Source organism: Microcebus murinus, chromosome 4 (assembly GCF_040939455.1).
Source record: "Microcebus murinus isolate Inina chromosome 4, M.murinus_Inina_mat1.0, whole genome shotgun sequence".
Lineage (NCBI taxonomy): Eukaryota > Metazoa > Chordata > Mammalia > Primates > Cheirogaleidae > Microcebus > Microcebus murinus.
Genome location: NC_134107.1, coordinates 89583771 through 89605261, shown reverse-complemented (window position 1 = coordinate 89605261; position 21491 = coordinate 89583771). Strand labels below are relative to the sequence as shown.

The 21491-nt window shown below is 34.0% G+C and overlaps 1 protein-coding gene across 3 annotated transcripts in view; it reads right to left on the bottom strand.

Annotated features, from left to right (window-relative positions):
- The window catches only part of ZC3H12C (zinc finger CCCH-type containing 12C), a 76165-nt gene that overhangs the window by 15123 nt on the left and 39551 nt on the right, over positions 1–21491 (bottom strand). For all 3 annotated transcript variants that reach the window (XM_012773749.3, XM_012773750.3, XM_012773751.3), the window contains exons 2-3: positions 15835–16586; positions 573–712 (exon numbers count right to left, since the gene is read on the bottom strand). In XM_012773749.3, coding sequence (XP_012629203.2) covers positions 573–712; positions 15835–16586 — 892 coding nt within the window. The remainder of the gene's footprint in view (positions 1–572; positions 713–15834; positions 16587–21491) is intronic.

Sequence of the window (21491 nt, the reverse complement as noted above, 5' to 3'; positions counted from 1 at the left end):
CCTGCTTAATTTCCAATGAGTGTTATTTCCATATGTGCATATAAGTGTTGATCGATTAGTTCCAATTTAATGGTGACTACATGTGGTGTTTGTTTTTCCATTCTTGTGACATTTCACTTAGAAGAATGGTCTCTAGTTCCATCCAGGTTAATAAGGACTAAGTATTAGTTCCACCTAGTCTAATTTCATATAGCATATGAGAAAAATGGAGTTCAAAGAGGTTCATTGTGTTGTTCATAGTCTTCATGGCTAATGAACAGCAAAGCCAGAATTTGAATCTAGGTCTCCTGACTCCTAGCATGTCTCTAAAGGTCAGAATTTTACAAAATTTAAAGTCAAAGTTCCACAAAAATAACAAAAAATCAAACCTGGTTTATGTAGCAAGGATTAATGTTTAGTTAACATAATAATATAGTTTTCAAAGTTGAAAACAACTTTCACATTCCACCCAAAAGAATGTAATAGTCATACAGATTGAGCAAACAAATAGATTTGGAATACTTGACCGCCCAGATATCTGCATAAGTGTCATAAGAAAGTTAAAAACAAACAGCTACCTGCAATGAGCTTACCTGTGATGAGAGCATCAGGCCGGGATTGTTCTTTTCTCCAAGCAGGAACAAAGACTGTAACATCTTTGTGGCCTCTTTCCAAAAACCAATCCACTGCTAATTTTATTCCTCGGCAGGAAAATACTTCTTTGTTTCCATGGCTGAAAGATTATTTTAGGATACTTAAAACACACAAAAAAACTAAATTCAATTTAATTAATTCAAGTTTGTAAACAGAAATGATCACATAATTACAAGAGTAACAAGCAATGTCAAATTTAAGATGGAGCTGTAGAGGTCAGAGAAACATTATGATAACTTAGTTGAAAATCAAGATCTGTGTGGAAAAAAATAAGAACATTGAGATGATTATTTTGTAGAGATAAAGAAAAGTGAGTTTTCAAATGTAATGTTGTAAAGGTTGATCAGAAAGATACAAGCTCTTTCTGATGAGGATGCGGGGTGGGGGGGGAGGAGAAAGGGCTTCAACCACAGCAAGAGTAATTTTAGTCAAATGTAAAGAAGTCACAGAGGAAAAAAAATCTGTAAAAATAGTGGGATAGAATACTTCTGAGTTTTTAAAAACTTTCTTCTCAAGAATTCTTATCCATGTATTTCAATCTAATGACTAAGTAATGAACTTAATTTATTAGGTGGCCAATATAAAGTAACATACTACACTCTCACTGAAAGAAAAAACATGTTCACAATGCTTAATCTCACACGAACAACACTTTCCATATCCTGCAGTGAAAAGACACCTAGTTTCTGTTCTACAATATTGTGTTGGACAAGGATTAATGATGACAATAGGGCATTCAAAATTGGATTAGCAGTTTTAGTGCTTAAAAGAAAATGGCCAACTAAGAGTGTAGTCATTCAATAAGTATTTATCTAGCCCTAGGCTCTGCTTATACACTCTAACCTAATAATTCAAATACCCCAGTTATAATGGCTTTTATTAAAAAGTCCAAAAACAATAGATGCCAGTAGAGAGAAAGGAATGCTTATACACTGTTGGTGGGATTGCAAATTAGTACAACCTCTATGGAAAAACAGTATGGAGATTACTGAAAGAACTAAAAGTAGACCTACCATTTGATCCAGCAATCCCACTACTGTGTATTTTCCCAAAGGAAACAAAGTCATTTTATCAAAAAGACACCTGCACATGAATGTTTATTGCAGCACAATTCACAACTGCAAAGATGTGGAATCAACCCAAATGCTCATCAACTCATGAGTGGATTAACAAAATGTAGTATGTGTATACTGTAGAATACACAGCTATGAAGGATGACTTAATGTCTTTTGCAACAATATGGATGGAACTTGAGACCATTATCCTAAGTGAAGTATCTACAGAATAGAAAAACATCACATCTACTATTAAATTGGAACTAACTGACAAGCACACCATGTGCACAGAGGAAAGTATATCTCAACGGAAATCAATTGGTAGGAGGTAGGTTGGGAGAAGGAGATGGTGGGCAAAAACCTACCTAATGGGTACAATGGACACTATCTGGGTGATGGGCATACTTTATAACCCTGACTCAAGCATTAAAAAAGTGATCCTTGTAAGAAAAAACATTTGTACCCCCATAATACTTAAAAATAAAATTAAAAAAAACCTTATTCAAAAGTTCTTCTGCTTTGAATACTTATGTTCTTTTATAGTTTGAGCTCTGAAGGCTCCATTTGTTATCTATAATGGAGACAGATATTTTTTCTTCTTGGTACTAAGGAGGGCTGAATGAAATAATGTAGGTAAATGCTTTGTTAACTTTTAGCATAAATCAAACATTAGGCATATCAATATGCTGTTCTAGGGTCCCCTGGGAAGCACTAGAAGCATATAATGCTAATAATTTTTAGTACAAAACAGAAATAGATCAATTTGCTTTGTAGATGTTGAAGGCTCCAAATACAAACACAAGAACCTATTTATGGTTGTTCCACAGACCTGTCCTAATGGTCCAGGGCAAGATTAGAGGTGAAATCAGATGTACTAGAGGTTTCACAAAGTGGGATAAGGAAAGGGAGAATTTGAGGTCCTTTTCTAGGTAAGAAGGGCTATCTGATAGTCTGGCCAATGCCCCAGCAAAAGGTACAAAGTGATGTTAAGTTTCATGGAAAACACTGAAATTTAATCAATCTTCTGAAAAATTGTAGAAAATGATATCTCTACAGAGAACATACATACCATGTATTCCTAAATACAAAAACTCAACTTGCTAAAACTGTACTATATTCTTACTTAGCATCAATACTTTGAAATCTATTGTATTATGCTTTGCTAGTAAACTAATAATATTTCGTTTACTGAAAGTTGAGCACTCTAAAGATGGGCATGCATAAGCATTTCCTTCCTGGTGATTTCATTTGGTAAAGGTAACTGTCACATCACTCGCTCTAGAAATAGAAGATTCCATCTCCTAATTAAAGAACTTTTACTTTCATAAAATGTGTGTAAACAGCAAACTATTTACCATCATGGGACAATGATTCTATAGATGCTAAAACAGGATATTGTATCATGCAATTCTGATAATAAGGATTGTTCTCATTATCCTCTTTCCCTCCACAAAGCCTCATAGGGAGAAAACAAGAATGAAGCTGAAAAGTGGCACACTGTGAATGGTAAATAGAAACATATAAAGAGACTGAGTTCCTAAGCAGTTGGATCCATGTCTATCTCCAATCTTGTTATCTGAGAAAAAAAGAATCCTCCATGTTAAGCAATTATAGTCAAGTTTTCTGTTATGTGCAGCTGAACACATCCTTAATTGCTGTACCTGGCAACCCAGAAAACAAAAGAAAACTGGCATGTCTCTATTAATACCAGGAAAAAGAATATATTTTAAGGCAAAATCATTATTAGGGATAAAAAAGTTATTATATAATAGTAACAAGGGAACAATTAAGGAATAGGAATAGGAAGCTACAGTGATTTTAAACTCAGTCTCTATATTAGTTATGCAAAAGATCACAGGATTACTAAAAGAAATAAACAAATCTACAACCATACTAATTGACAGAATAAGTAGAAAACATTTAATAAAATAGATGACTTGAACAATCAATAACAAGCTTGATCTAATGGACATATACAAATACTGCACAAATTAAAGGGAAAAATATTTTCAAAACCACATGGAAACTTTGTAAAATTGGCTAGGTACTAAGCCTTAGTACAGATTTCAACAGATATTAGAAATCTGAACCATACATACAATATTCTTTGACCACATCTCTTATTACATTGCTGATATAAGGTTCTCTTGTTCAAAATTTAGTGTTGCTACACAAGCAAATTCAATTTACAATTTTAATTTTAAAAAGATCCAATTTGTAACAGCAACAAAAACTAAATCTTTTAAAAAAGATATGCAAGAGCTTTATAGAAAAAATTAAAATTGAAAACATGTATTAAAGAGAAGACCTAAAAGGAAGAAGATATCATTTTTAATGTATAGTAAGACTCAATTTATAAAGATGGCAATTATTCTCTAATCTATAAGTGCACTGCAATTAATCTGTAAGTGCACTGCAATTCCAATCAAATTCCTCAAAGGCTTTTTCATGGAACTTGGGACGGTGATCCTAAAATTAATAGAGAAAAACAAAAGGCAAGAATAAAGTCACATTACAACTCAATGAGGAAAAGATGGACTATATTCAACAAATGGTACTAGGACAATTGGTTATTTATATGAAAAAAATAAAATTGCATTTTTATTTCATACTATATATAAAAAATAAACTGTAGATAGATCAAATATTTAAATATGAAAAGAAAAATTTTAAAATTTTTAGAAGAAATTATAGGAGACACTTATATCAGGATAGGGAAATACTTAAGACATGGAAGTACATGCTATCAAGGCACAGACTGATATATTTGAGCACATAAAAGTTCTTTATGCAAAAAGACTTCATGACAAAAATAATGTCATGGACTAGGAGAACATATTTGCAATATACAAAACCAATCAAGAAGTTAGGAAAGTACTCATATATCAAAAAGGGTAGCCAGTTTTTTTTTAAGGCAAAAGATATGAACAATCAATTCACAGAAGAGAAAACTCAAATGACCAATGAACACATGAAAAGATGCTCCATAGTAGAGAAATGCAAATTAAAGCCAAAATGAGACACTACTTCACACTCATCAGATTGGTAAAAATAAAGTCTGCAAACACCAGATGTTGCCAAGAATATGTGAAAGTAAGAACTCATACATTATAGGTGGGAGTGTAAATTGGTATAACTATTTGGGAGAGCAATTTGGCAATACTTTATAAAGTTGAAGGCGTGCTTTCTCTAAAACATAGTAATTCTGCATCCAGGTACAGTAAAACCCCATAGGAACCTGACATTATTTAATGCAATTAACAATTGGCTTTCATCCTCTCCCCAGCTTTAGATCACACATGGGGGTAGGCTAATGTTCTTCCCTTCTACATGGCATGTGCAGGGAGAATCCCTGAATCACCAGGACTTTCCCAGCCAATCTATCCATAATCAGGCCAAAAAACTGAATGCTAACTAGGAAATCCCTAGAATGGTTGCTGCTGTCTTGGTTGTTCATGTCAGACACCAAGACTCAGAATCATCCCTAGTAGTATTTAAACCTGATCAGGCAACTACCAGGTGGCTCCAAACTGCAGATGGGACTTGGACAGACTAGGAGAGATTTCAGGAGAGTGAACTTAATCTAACCTTCCTGAGGCACACTGAAGGATGTGACTAATCATGTGTGCTAGACAGAATATACGGGGGTAACTGCAGGAGGCATTGACAAAGAATTATAAAATCAGAGTTAGCCTGATAAGAAATTGTGAAAAACAGGACACCAGATAAGTGCAACATAGCTACTAATGCAAATAAACAGTTGACTATTTACTAAAAAAGGACTGTATCTTTAATTCCATATAAATAGAGAATACATTCACCATAACTTTGTAGCCACTTATTATCTGCATGTATTCAGGGGTTTTGTTTGTTTGTTTGTTTGTTTTGCTCAGTAGTAAAAGGCTAATTCTATATTTAAGGATTAGCATGTGCCTTTGGGTCTCAATTTCTTTTTATCTTAACAATTTGGCAATAAGGATGATTGGTATATCCTGAATGAGTCTTTTTGCTCAGTGAATTTGTTGGAGGATTTGTGGTCATGTTTGATTAGGTAACAGACCCTGAATGTTTGCTAAAAAGTCTCCCTCAAACTACTTTAGCTCAGTGGGATTTGGTTCCCGGGGAAAATTCCAACCCTCACTACACATTTTGAGTTACTGTTGAGCAAAATGGATAACATGGGCTTGAAGGTCCCATCTGATTTGCCCCTGACTTCAATGGTAGAAAAATATAAGCCTAGAATGTTGTCAGTAGGTCTCTTTCTTAAAAATAAAACCCTATTTCACTCTATTACATTTGGAATAGGTATACTTATAAAACCCCTGCTTTGCAATGGTCAAAGGAAGGTTCATTTAAATTAGACAGATAGGTATATTCACAGAGATTCTTGAAAAACTCCACTCAAAATAAAAGGATTCTTGGTATCTTTGTATCTCAGAAAATAAAAGAATGAAGGAGCTGGATGGCCACAACAGATGAATTAAGAAAATGGAGGAAAAGATTAAGTCACTGAAAGCTCCTTTCTCTTTCTCCAGGTTCTCCACACATCTCTGTTGTTGCTCCTGCTTTTTCTACTTCCCATTACCCTTCTTTGCCTCAATCTGGGACCTAGAAGTGTGGGCCAATGACCTTTTGGATGGATGGATGGTTCCTAATGGCTACAGGATCTGGGGATAACTTCCCCGTGGAAAGGGAAATATTGCTAGCCTTATCAGAATATTCTACTATGATTCCATCTCCAAACTTCTCTGAACTGAATAGGCAAACTGTAGTTAAGGAAGCAGGAATGATGAAGAGGAAGGAACAAAGAATCTGTGAATATGGATAAAGAGACTGTCCTAGAATTAAGGCACTACTAGGTTGGCAAGTGGCTGTCCTGGTAACTTGGATGAGAGGGGAAACAAAAGGAATCAGGATAATAAATAGCAAAATGAGACTAAAACTACAGTGCCATATAAACTAACTTATTTTTCATCTCAATGTAAAGACAATCAGCTCTACCCTTTTGGTGCTGACTCCAGTGACTCAAATGCCCTTTTATAATAAGGGATCCAGAACTGCTGGGCACATCCGAGATGCTAGGGGTGCATATGCCCTTTTTCCCAGCTGATTTTACTCATCTTAAGAGTTATTCTCCAGTGCTCCAAAAAGATTTGGAAAAATTCGCCACGGTGCTCTGCAGCATGTTTTCAGTCTATCGTCCCGTGTGCGAGGACATATGTAGGCTGCTTCATGAAATGCTGCCTCTGGCTGACTTTGCTTGACTAAAACAGGTATGACAGGGGCAAATTATAAATAGCCCCCCTCATAAGGGAATGCCAGGAAACTGACTACCTCCTCACACAACTCGGGCTTCTCCTCCTGCCTTGGGAACCCACTGTGTGCACTGCTGATGGCAGGTGCAGCCTTTCCACCGCGGGTCACCTGGGGGAAGCTGCAATGCTGCTGCTGCATGTGTGCCCTGTTGATTTTTACCAGTGGTTCGCTGAGGCATTTTCTAAATTAACGAGGACAGATTTAGGGGCAGATCTAAATAGATCCTTAGTCCTTTTCATTTTTATGGCAGCCTTAGTATTGGGAATTCAAGCATGAGTAAGAGAAAAGGTATTTGGATGGTAAGGACAGACAAGTTTCTCAATTATTGGCCACGCCAACTCAGTTTTGGAAAAAAAAAAAAATGGAGAAAGATAAAGAAGACAAAGAAACTTAAGTGTTACCTGTCCAGTTAGAATTATTTATAAAGGGAGTAAATCCCGTCCTGGGTCCACCAGCAGGTAAGAGAAGACCCCGAATGAAAAGCCAATGGGCCACTACTGCAAGAAGCCAGGACATTGAAAAGGGGATGCTCGGAGAGACTGAGGACGGTGCAAGGGATGCAGCACACCTATAAAGCTTGACTGGCAGCTCCAGACACTCTTCCCCTCAGGAAATCAGACAGGAAATAACTGGTAAATGGTGCAAACTAATGAACAAAATTGTCATAATGGAAAAGCCTCAGCACTGGGAATGGGAGAACCTCATATGTTTGCAGGGCTTCTTGCTTTAATCTTTTCCTGTCCTGTCTTGTGGAGATTAAAGCCATGAATTCTGCAATTTCTTTCTTGTTTCATTCTGACCTAGAAAAACAAATTGTGGGTTTCTCTCGACAATCTTATACTTTTTTTTTCCTCCTCTGAGAGTCCTGAGCAAATAGATTCTTCTGTAGAGAAACACACCTCTCTCTTGTTTCTTAATGCTGTTAATCTGTTGGGAAGGTACCTGCTGTGTAAACTAAGGGCTACCATATTCTGTACTCTTAAGTAGAGTATTTTTGAATCTTCTGGGGGACAAGGCACCCGACGTGTTAAATATGTGCTCATTTATACTGATAACAAATATATGTTGGGGGTCTTCCATGCTATAGGCTAAATTTGGAAGAATAGAGGCTTTCTAATCAATGGCAAATAAAATATCACATGGGAAGTAAATTGCTGATTTATGAGAGTCATTGAAATTTCCCCAACAAATTTCTATAATTTTTTTCAGAGCTTATACAAGACAATAAATAAGATGAAATTAATTTGCAGACCTAGCTGTGAAAAGGACTACTAAGGATTGGACTGGGTTAACTGAAGTCCCATTACTTCTATCCAGGGATGCCTACTCACAGTTTCACACAAATGCAACTCCCTATGAACTAGAAAACTGGAAACCAAGGGGAGCTAAAAGGAACACAAATTATCTTGATACACAAACATATACTTCATAAGATTTTCAATACCATAACTTTTCATTATTCTGTAAGTTCACTTTGTCTCACAGCTCTATCAAGATTATCTTTAATTTACTCATATTTATTACAGCAATATATCTGAAAAGGATATAAATTCTATTTTTCTGTCCTCAACAGAAGGGCATTTCCATAAGAAGTCAAAATAATATGATGCTTGCTATATCCTATAACACCATATATAATTGCCACTGGAGAATTAAAGTACAATTGCTTAATTAATGCCATTAAACTAGCCATTTATGATGGTAAATAGACTATTAAGGTATATTTTGTAATGCAGAGAAAAATTCAGAGGACTACATATTTTAATGTGATTTGCCACAATCTGGGACCTAAAAGAGAGGGATGACAGGCCAACCACTCCATCTGCCATATCTAAAAAATATAATTTCACATATTACATTTCTTCAGGTATATATAGCAATATCATTAACTAGGTTAGCCACAGAACAGGAAGGGTTATTTTAGAAATATAACTGCTATCTTCTAGTGATAGACATGAGGAGTAATTGAAAAATATGGAGAAATCTACAAAGGGAATGAAGGCATCTATTAAAGGAGACTGCTGCTTTTTAATATTATATATGGCATTGAAGGAAAAAAAAAACAAAAGAGTCTCTTTTCAGCTACCTTTTTATTTCCTCAAATTTGATTTTACTACAGTTTGTATATTATATAATGCTTGTAAAGCACCTTGGAAATTATAGGTCATTTTTCTTCTTCATTTTCTAAAATTTGTATAACAAGTATATTACTTATATGATCAAAGAAAAGTTATCCTTAAAAACTCTTTCATAACGGATTAAAATCTAATTATACAAATTGTACTTAGAATGGCACAGTTTAGAACTCCAAATAGAGATGGCTTTTCAAGAGTAGGCTGATATTAAAAATAACATAGCCTCTGGAATTAGACATGAGTTTTCAGTCTTTCTTTACCACTTTTCTGTGGTACGACCTGGGGCACGTCCTTATTCTGAACCTGAATTTCTCATATTTAAAATGGGGATAATCTACCTTATAAGATTGTGAGAACTGAACAAGGTAATATGTATAAAAAACTTAGCAAAGTACCTCGAACTTAGAAGGTTCAATAAATATTAGTTTCTTTACTTTTGTATGTCTCCTTAGTTCTAATGTGTAGGAAATAGGAAAAAAGCTTGCTTGAGAATGTAAATGGAACCAGTAAGTAAATCTTTATTTAACAGTTTTAGTCTCATCATAAACAGAAAACTGACTTTTAGAGCAATATGATTGGTATGTAGAGATCACTAACCAGTTTTAGTTTTAAAAAGAAACTAAAAGAAGATCAATGTTATCAGGGGACTCAAAAAGCCAACCAACTGCTTTTCTATAATCCTCTACATATCATCTTTTATTTAAATAAATAATTTGACCTGTAAGTTTGCCATGTTCTAAGCTGTACCTGTATATGATACCCTCCACTGGAGGATTAAAGTATGATGATAAGACTTTTATGACTTTAATGGGGCATTATATTAAGCCACCTATCACGGTAAGGACATAAGTTAGAGAATTTGCCAGCCAAGTGCCTAGGATGAAAAATACAAAAGTATCTTTTTAAACTAGCAAACCATATTTGAATCTTTGGTACAAAAGCCCTTTAAGTTTAAGTTAATAGTTAGCTTAATTATATTAGATAAAGTCAGGATATACTAGATGTTAATCATAGAATAGTAATAATATTAATAAATATTTATAGAATACTAAATTATTGATATAAAGTCCAGGTGTTCTTCAAGTATTTAGTGGACTAAATTTTATTTTTATTCTTTTTCTTCAATTTTTAGGCCTGACTAATATAAACCATCTTAGACATATGAAAATAGATTTTAATTTTAAAGAACTCTCTTCACTATGCAATTTTTGATGTTTAATGGTTGTTAAAGAGAAATTCTCTTATATCTATCCTATGTTCCTTAAGCAGAGAGAACTATAGCTGGCTATCATCTTTAATATGAAAATATGGAAATAAGAGGACACTATACTTTCTATCAGTGTAGTCCAATTAAATTACATATTGCGCTGGAAAACCTATAGTTGATTTCATGTTCCTGACCATGGGCATCTAGAGATTTTTCTTTTGTATTGAAGGCTCATTACTGTTTTTTTATGCATGCCTATTTTGTTATTCTTATAACTACTCAACTTTATTGTCTCTCTTTTCCAATATCACCAAAATCACTTTGAAGTTAAACCTCATGCTTAGGATGCTAAACACTAAACATACCACCAGAAAACTAAATTCATGCTCCCTTGTTATAGATTACTAAATCAGCATTTATCAAGTTGTATTCCAAACAGAAACTCCATGGCATGGCACAGATGACATTCTGGGGAGTAAGGAAGAGAATTTTTAAGTGGGAAATAGCTGTGCATATACTTCCCAATTCAAATAGAACTCTGCTTTTGCTTGTTTTAAATACTGGGCTTCCATGCAAGATTTGTAGGATTGTACTGCTTGAAAGGAAAATAAAAGTCTGAAAAAGCACTAATTTAGGACAACAAAAATATTCATCACCAAAATTACTACAGAAGTCTAATATGAAATAATTACTACCCTCCAGTTGGATATGAACATAATAGCAGTATAATTATAAGAGGTAGCTTTGAGAATTGGAAAGGGATGAGGAAAAAGGAAAGGAGAAAGATTTCCTTTACCTTATAAGGTTTATAATTTGAGCCAAAATTAATAATAGGAAGCACATCTAGATAATCTAGATCCAAGTGGGTCATTAGTCTGAAGATGATGAAGACGTATTTAGTAGATGTAAAAAGGTCTTATTAACAAAAGCAGAAAACATGGACTCAAATTACATTTTTTTACCCATTTCTTATAATTGGTAAAACTAGTTAGCTTCGATGAACTTTATTTATATACAGCAGGATTACTAAGGTTGCTGTTTCTCAGGTTACCATACCTGAGATAATAAGAAAGTTTATTGCCCACTGGTCTATTAACACAATAACAGTAATATCTGTTTGTTTTTGACAGACTCCACACTAATATAATTAAACAACAACAAACTCAGATTTCTTGATTCTTTATGTGGTCTTGTAAGGATTTTCTTTAAAAACAATAAAAGAAATGGGGCACTCACTGCCAACTAACCTATAAGTAATACCTGCGGTACTCACCTAGAGGGAATTTAAGCTATCCTTTAATTATTATTACTTCAAGTAAATTGGGGCTTATGAAACATTCCAGTGAAAGGCTAATAGAAATATAATGTGAACCACATATATAGGTTTAAGTTATCCAGCATAGCACATAAAAAAACTTAAAAAGCCGTTGACATTAATTTTAGTATATATTTCATTTAACTCAATATATCAAATTATTTGAACATGTAATCAATAAAAAGTTATTGAAATAGTTTACATATTTTTGTACTAAGTCTTGGAAATCTAGTATTTTTTTTTTACATTTATACCATAAATCAATTTGGACTAGACATATTTCAAGAGTTCAATAGCCCCTCATGGCTAGTGGTTACCATAACGGATCATGCAGGTCTACCGTACATAATTTGAACGTTAGATTAAATCTCCTGACTGATGAGTAGGCCTTATTGGTGCGTGTTTGTGCAGAGCATCAGGATAAATGTTTTGTTTGCTAATAATCTGAGGTGAATCACTTTTGACTAGTGGGATCCATGCTTGCATTGCCTCTCTGTTAGAGATAGCAAAATACCAGAAGAATTTAAGCAAAGGAAAAGTGGCATAGTAAAACAAATTTGAATGAACGCTGGCAATTTTTAGTCTCTCTTGTAGTTTAAACCAAACACTTGAGCTAGGTGTCCAGGATGAGTTTATTAACTATAAATTAGTGATGTACTTAAATGGTAAACAAGCAACAGGATAGCAAACCAACCAAACGATAGCTAGCTCGCTGTCGTTTCTTAGAATTGAGTAATATTCCATTGTAAACATATACCAAATTTTAATAATCCACTCATGAATTGACGGACACTTGGGTTGTTTCCACATCCTTGCAATACTGAATTGTGCTGACTCTATAATCTTTATCTGATTTCTGTTCAAACATTAAGAAAATTACTTCAGTGAATTACCTGGAGTATTTTTCTACATTCCAGTTAACATTTGGATTTGTACTAACACCAGTTGCTCTCCAACATGAGTCTTCTTTGGGGGCTGAATATAAACTCACAAGTAAATGGCTGGTTTATTTCTCTATTCTGTACCATTTGATTGGTATACAAAAACTATGATATTCTTAGTACATATTTTTCCAGGAGTTGTCCACAATTTAACCATTGCATATATTTTCAAACGTAAGTAGGTCTCCTTGTCTCCAATTTTAGTGCTCAAATCCATTCTCTAAATTTCTCTATAAGAGTGATCTCTTCTAAAGGCAAATTTTACTATGCTACTTTTCCCTTTACATTCTTCTAGTGTTTCCCTGTCACAAATAGAGTGGCAATACAAGCATGAATCCCTCTGGCCAAAAGTGGTTCACCTGAGACTATTAGTGAACTAAATAGTTATCCTAATGCTCTGCACAAATATGCACCAATAAAGCCTACCCACCAGCAGGAGATTAAATCTAACTCCAGAAACCTGCATTTTCTGACCAAGAGGGAGGATTTGCAATGATGGGAGGTAGAGGGAGGAAGTTTCAGTAGTCTGTTCTTATAAAAAACAAAAGTCTGGCGTGCCAGCTTCCATTCCAACACTAAGCAGGAGAATCTGTGCTACAGCATGATGTAGAGATAATGATAAGGCTCTGGGTTTTTCTTTCACCATTCTCATTTTTTATAAATTTTGGCAGAAGCTAAAATAGGATATGGAGATTTAGTTAACTGTAATGAAGTCAGTTGACCAAGTCACTAGTTAATTGTAATGAAGTCAGTTGACTAAGTCACGGAAGCATAATGAAGAAATCAAACACTTTTAGGAATCAAAGGGCTCTAACACCAACTTATCATACTCCCACCTCCAATGGCTCACAAGATTGTACTTTCTTAAAGACATGACAAGTCATCTGAACCTAAAACCACAAGGAAATTTAAAAAGCACTGGATTCACTTACAGAAATAAGTGAATTTAAACTAATGGTATATGTAGATAGAGACTAATTCTATATTCCACAAGAGTAGAATGCTGGAAGATGTATTTTTTAAAGAATTCCTCTGGTAATTCTGATATATAGCCATGATTGTAGGTATTCCTCAAGACCTATGACCTTCCCTCACTACTCTCTCCTTTGGCCATTTCATGGCTTTTGGCCTTACATATTATCACTAGGCAATCATAAAGTAGTTATGGATTATTACAAGAAAAAAATCATTTTGGAGACAAGTTTGGGAAAAATCAAACAGAGAGATAATCTTATTGTAGGTCTTCTCAAATCCATAGGCATATATCTATGATACAGTTGTTTGCTCCAAATTGATCTCCTACCTCCTATACATCACTGCAAAATTATCAGCATAAGGCACAACTCTACTTTTGACACTACTCTCCTTAACCCCCCCCAAGCATCGTTGTATGACAGGGCCACATTAAAATTCTCTAGCTTAGCATTCAAGGCCTTGTAAGATCCTGCTTGAATCTTTTCAAGTTAATTTTTTCCCTTTCATTACATGATGAAGAGTATAGACTTTGAAGTCAGCCATATTTGGGTTAAAATTATGTTTTGCCTTGGAAATAATTTAAATCATGTCTCATTTGCTTATAAATGCAAGATAATACTGCCTCCATCTGAAAAGGCTATTTGGATGATTACATGTTGGTCCTCATACTTGTATGTGAAAGAACTTGCTATAACCTAGTATTAAACAATAGTTGTCAAATTTCAGTTCACATCAGTATTAAAAGGAATACTTTTTTATTTTTACTTTTTGAGACAGAGTCTCACTGTGTTGCCTGGGCTAGAGTGCTGTGGCATCAGCCTAGCTCAAAGCAACCTCAAACTCCTGGGCTCAAGTGATCCTTCTGCCTCAGCCTCCAGAGTAGCTGGGACTACAGACACTCGCCACCATGCCCGGCTAATTTTTTTTCTATATATATTTTTAGCTGGCCAATTAATTTCTTGCTATTTATAGTAGAGACAGGGACTTGCTCAGGCCGGTTTTGAACTCCTGACCTTGAGCGATCTGCCCGCCTCGGCCTACCAGAGTGCTAGGATTACAGGCGTGAGCGACTGAGCCCAGACAAAAGGAATACTTCTTACAAAAGGATGCCTGGGCTACACTTTGAACTTGACTTGGTAGGTCTTTGTGGGGCTCTAGAACTACATTGCCCAAAATGGTAGCCAATAGCCACATATGGCTCCTGAGCACTTAAAATGTAGCTATTCTGACTACGGATGTACTATAAAGGTAAAATACACAGCCAATTTCAAAGACTTAATTATCAAAAGAATAAAGCAGAAGCTCTTTAATAGCTTTTTAAAATTGATTACATGTTAGAATGACATTTTGGATATATTAGCTTAAATAAAATATATTATTCACATTAATTTTACCTGTTCCTTTTTAATGTAGGTACTAGAAAATTTAATATGACATACATGGTTTGCATTGCATTTCCACTGAACAGCCCTGTTATAGAATTGGCATTTTTAACAAGGTCCCCAGATGATTCTGTGCTAGGCATCCTCAGATCACTTTCTGAGAAACAATATATGAAACTCTAAGCTCTCCAGAAAATGAACTGATACTTTTATACATAAATCTTTTAATCCTCACAGTGCTCTGAACACTGTGGGCAGTTAATTATATACTGATTGAATTTGGGTATGCTTTAAATTTTGAGCCACCAAAATTCATCAAAAAACAAAATTTCATTAGATGTTTGGCTTTTGTTTCTTTTTCCCCCTAGCTCCTAAAGAATTATTTTTGAATTGCATTTGAATGGAGCAAAACACTTCGAACGCTAGCTCTGATTTATTCTCAAATTAATAAAACAAATAGTTTATGTCTAGAAGAATTAGGGTTTTTTCCTACGGTTATTTCAACTCCATATTAAATGGACTATTTGACTAGATTCCGAAATTGTTGAATATCATCATATTCAAGTTCTTCATTTCAAACTAGTGATTAACACTAAACCAGGAACACACACTAATTTTCATACCATAGTAATTTAGCAACATGAGAAAAAAAGAGACATCTCTTGAAAAATGGGGGTCTCTACACAGGTACAAATGAGGTGAAGATGGCTGTGTGCCCTGAAAGGAGAGAGTGGAAACCAATGCTTTCTAAAGCTAATATTGGGATACAGAATTATGTTGGCCTTAATGACTGTCAAAGGAAAATAGCTACAACATCAGAAATAACTTTTAAAGATCAGTTGGTAATAATTTTCAGCAAAGATTTTCCCACTTACCTCATTGCCACATTGCTGCCATCAATAACTATTGGTCTCAGATTTTCACCATCATCTGTTACGATCTCTTGCATTGGAGATTCAGACCGCTGAGATTCCAGGGAAGATGTTTCCCGCATTATACTGTTAATAGTACTAACTGTTTGATCAGCCTCGCTTTTATTTCCAAGTTTGACAAGTTCTCCCAAAATATCATTGATTAAAGCATCTGTACCAAGTTTGTTTAGCACGAGCTGAACCTGTTCTTCAGAATAACCTAACTTAAGTGCAAACTCCAGTTTTGTTTGGTATTCTCGTACCACATCAGGGGGTTTCTTCCCTTCCTTGGATGTAGTCTGGGACTCTTCGGGTTTAAAGTCTTGCAAAATTTCATTGCGCTTGAGTATGTGAGGCTCTAAACAGGGAGACCTACAGAGTTGTCTGTGAGTCTTGGTTAATAAGCATGGCTCTACTGAAATGCTACTCAATTGTTCTGACTCATGATCAGAATTAGTGCTTTCTTCAGAGTCACCAGAGCTTGCATTCTCTTCGGACACCTCTTTTTCATCCTTTCCAGCATTAACTGTATCCATTGTTGGTTTATCTACCGTTGACCAAGGTACAGCTACACTTAACTGTGAATCAGTGTTCTCCACATACAGGTGGCCAAGGTCGTGCCCCAGGTGATCCTTCAAGCCCATGAAGCTGTTAAGTGTACTTGACTCCACTTTGTTGTTTTTTCTGTATTCCTGAATGCAAAGCACCCCGTATTCCTAGAGAAAAATGTAAAACATTTACAATTTCATATTTATGGTTTGATTTGTCTCAACAAAGAAGTCAAAAAAGAATTACTAAACTATCGAACACCTACTTTGTATTTTATCTACATCTTCTCCTCCCTCACAATACCCTTGCCAAGATAGTATCGTGCCCCATTTTGCAGATGAAGAAGTTATAAATTAGAAAGGTCATGTAATTGCTCCAAGGCAACAAAGTAAATACGTAGCTGAACTGGATTTTTTAACCTAGTTTCCTCTGACTTGAAAACACATGCTTTCCCCACTTAATCATGCTTCTTCTCGAAAACCTTGATGGAGGAGATTTTTCTACTTTTAGAAAGATTTATAATTCTAGAGTGACACACAGATTATTATCTAACAGCATGTTTTAGATATTCCATGACAGGTTATTTATATTTTCTACAATAGAATTCATAAAAATCTGTAAAAAATAAAGAGAAAGCCATGTAAAAAGAAAATGAAAACATTACCATACTTGAAAAACTGTCATTAATTTAGATGTTTAACAATAATCTAAAGAAGTTTAAAAAAGAATGTAGATACTGCAATGAAAGAGCACATATTCTAAAATGGCTAGCAAGGGATTAAATAATTACAAAGTGAATTAAATTCCACTTAGAGATGAATAAAGTTTTGCCATAATAATCATGATTTCGTGACTATGGAACATAGTAACACGATATAACTTTTGACATTATGCTACCCTTATTAAGCACCAGGGACACTATAGTCTATTTCAATCCAGGAAAAAAAAAGTTGTTTTATTCTATGTGCATATATGGAAAGCAGAGAAATTAAATATATCACATAAAATTAGCAGCAAATAATTAAGTATATTAAATAAATAATGTTATCTCAGCTTCCTGAATTTTATGTCAGAAAATATTTCTGTCTTACATCAGATTAATTAACCATTAATTTGCATTTGGTTAAAAAGTCATCTTTCCTCATATTTTCTTCCATAGGAATACTTATACTGTTTAATATGCTTTTACTGTTTTACTATTCTTCCTTAAAGTCTACTGGAAATAATTGTTATTTCTCCACTAAGGACAGGATAGAAAAATAAGGCTATTTTCTCTTGTGCTTCATTGTAAGGACTATATCCACATCAGTGGTTTACTTATTAAGGCAAATCCAATGTTCTACCAAGATATAACATTAGCAAACCAGTGGTAGCTGAATTTGAGACTGTCATAAAAAACTTATTTAAATAACCTTAGGGAAAAAAGTGGGAAAACATTTTATTCTAAAGCTCTTCAACATCATATTTACACTAGAAAAGAGCTATTATACAAATGTTAAAAGAAAATGCTAAGTGATTTTCTGAGAAGTCACAAATTTGAAAGCATACATGGGAAACTTACTAGAGTCAAGTATTTCAATTTAATGAAATAAATTTTATTAACTATGGTAAATACTAGAGAAGAGAACATGAAATCTTTAGCTTGATAATACACTTAAAATTCCTTCTGTGTAGAACTCCTACACACTTCTATAGGAGGTTATTCCCTGAGAAGACAGACAGACAACTTTAATATCATTGTTCTATTAATAATATAGCATTCGTTAGTTTTAAAGAAACATCAAACTCTCCTAGCTCCTGACTGTACAACTGATTAAAAAGAAATATTCCTTAGGAGAGCTCTATATTCACTGCCTCATCATGAAGCTGTATACATTTCAATTTTTTACCTATTAGTATGATATGCATGAGACCAATTACTTAGAATTGAAGGAAGGGATTTTGAAAGCAAATCTGTACACCCTGTGATTTATTAACTACTGTAATATACTAACACCATAATGCAAGTAACAAATCACAACAGCATCCTAATAAAGGGATACAGTTAAAAGAAAAATCCACACTGTGGCCTTCGTAGAGCTCCCACCAAAAGTATCTTAAACAAGGAAAACCTATTGGAAGCTGGGCTGCCTGGCAACCAGAAGCTGGTTGCTAAGCTGCACTCCTTTAACATGCCATCATGAATGCTAGCACAGTGAAAGAATAATTTGGTATGAACAAAAGCCTATAAAAGAGACTGGGACTTAAGTGCGTCTGGTTTACCCTCCGAGAACAATGCAGCTGCCAAACCAATCTGGAAGCTCCGACATCATTGTTCTGTAAACCCCACAATCTGCTCTGACTGCAGGAAGTACGTTTAATGGGCAACATTTTTGATCTCCCCTGAAAAGTTTGGGTTTTGCATAAGTGCTGTTGTGAGATAATTCTTCAAGATAATGACTTGCTGACCAAATCTCTGAACTGAACTAGGAAATATTATTTTAATATAGAGCAGTAGGGGGTTTTGTTTTTGTTTTTTAACTATATCAGGATGAATACTTTGAAAAATACAGTCAGAGGGGAACATTAGAATGAAATGTTTTGCTTAAAGGATAAGTGAAATTATTCTTAATTTTTACATTTTTCAAAGAAACAAAAGCAGACACTGTAAAGTTTTTAAACTGAAAATTAATCACTCTAAAAAACTATTTAAATATATTTATATCTTCAATCTAATGTTTTAAAAAAGTGTTGATGACACTACCTAGGTCTGCTCTATTATATAATTTGATATGGCTATAATCATAAGAGAGAGAAAAAACTGAGATTATCAGTTGTTTTTTATATTAAACTACACAAAACTCACTTATACACCAATGTATTCAGTGAATGCCACACACCTTTAACTTGTGATAATTTATGTAATTTGCACATAATATTTAAATAAAAAGTTTACAATAATTAGGTTGACTTTTAATGCTAAGGGTAAATGTAAGCTTGACCTACTTTTTAAAAATTAACATTCAGTCTTGTTAGGCCAAATAATTTTTGTTTTAAAGTATTCTTGTTGAACTTTTTGCATACTGACAGGTATCTCTTCATCTCCTAGATTTCATTGGTTAGGACAGAGAAAGTTATCCAATGTCATCTTGTACTAAACAAGTAGTTAAATGATTTTTAGTTCCTATAAAGCAAGAGATTAAATAATAAACAGTACAAATAAGGACAAGTGAGTTTAATTTCTAGGCAGGCCACATATGTATTCTCTATCACATAATACAAATTTGAAATAACCTGATTTGTATTGACGTAAATCGTAAAGATTCAGTTTTTAAAACTTTAATTTCTAGAATGCTTCCTTACCCATTTGTAATTAGTAAAGGATTGCCCCGACTTTATATAGCACTTAAAAACAACCCAGAATTTGGCAAAATCTTGAAATCATAAAAAGTTAAATGCTCAAGATTTAAAAACGTAAAATATTTTCATAGACTGCAGTATTTGTTCATGTAATGAAATATGTAAAACTCACAGGAATTATGAGAAATAAAATATTATGAGAAACTTCAGAAAAAGAATGGTATATGATCTTTATTTTTGTTCAGCACCTTCAAAACGATCAACATAATTTTCAAGAAGACAGAAACGCCTGTCACATGACAAAATGTACTATTTACATGTAAGATAGAAAAATACTTTTCTTCTCATTTTTAAACCATTTATTAGAATTTTAAGTTTTGCATTTACTCAAATGCAAACTTATATAAACCATCTTAAACTTAAAACAACTAAATATTAAACAAGGGTAATTTTCCTCATTTCACAAAGAAGTAGCATAGTCAAGTTTCACAAAATAGGTCGGTTTACAGTCCCATAGTTACCAAAAAATTCCAAGAAATACAGCTTAATTTTTGAACTTTATATTAGGGATCCATTATAAGTGGCATACCATACTCCTGCATACAAAAGGTATTGGGCAAAAATATAATGATCTAAAAACAGCTTTCTAGAATTATAGATCTATAGATTCCCTCCACATACTATATTGAAAAGTCAATTTTTCTTGCTAAGAGCAAGCTAAAAATTAAATAATATTACTTGTTGAAAAAAGAACTAAATCTTCATGTTAATTTTGTAGATGATGATAAAGTGTAACTAATTCTTTTAATTGTCAAAAGAAACTTTATATTAGCTGAATGCAGGTTTGGGATGTTATGCTATTTACTAGAAATTTATCACATACACTAAAATTCTTCCATTTAGTGAAGAGATTTTCTGGAAGTTCTCATTAGATAACTTGGATAATTCTTCATATCAAATGATGTAATTTTTTTTTTAATATTCTAGAGAGCCTCCTATTAATCAGGAATATTAGACCATAAACTTGTTAAACTAATTTATTTGTTTTAATGTAAAGTTACAATGCCATAAAAGTGGGTTCTGGTTGTTATCCAAATGGTAATACTATGAGAACAATGAAAATAAAATAATGAATATGTAATAAATACCTACTGCTGTAGTCTCTGTGTATTTAATTACCATTGTATTTGAGTGAGTGCTGTTGTCTGCATCCCTCTAGCTAACAAAGGAAGGATGTCCCTTTGAACAGATTGGTTAATGCTCTGGGGCAACAGATGTCTACTGGAACTGCAGGAGACCAGCAACTGGTGGCCTGCCCATCTTCTGAAAACTTTCAATAGACTTATGCATATGTTCACACAATAGGGCATGTGGTAGAAATGAAAACCTCTTTTTAACCCTTTATGCTCTTTCTTTCCCTCCCAACTGATAGATGTTAAGTCTTTGTCTCTTCCCTTCCCCATTACAGAACTCTTGAAAGCAATAGTTCTTGCAATGACATCTTCAGTCTAATATCTGAAACTAATGCAAAGGAAAAAACAGGAGGGAGAAAAGAAATTAGAAACTGTACATGAATATTCAAATTGCTGACAAAGCAACTGAATGCTTAATCATCATCTACCTATAGCTGAAATATCTACCTGTATCAGTCCATCTCTTCTAGCTAGACTTCTAAGACAATGGAAAAATCTATATTAAATTTTACCATCATGTTAACAGCACCTAGATATGAC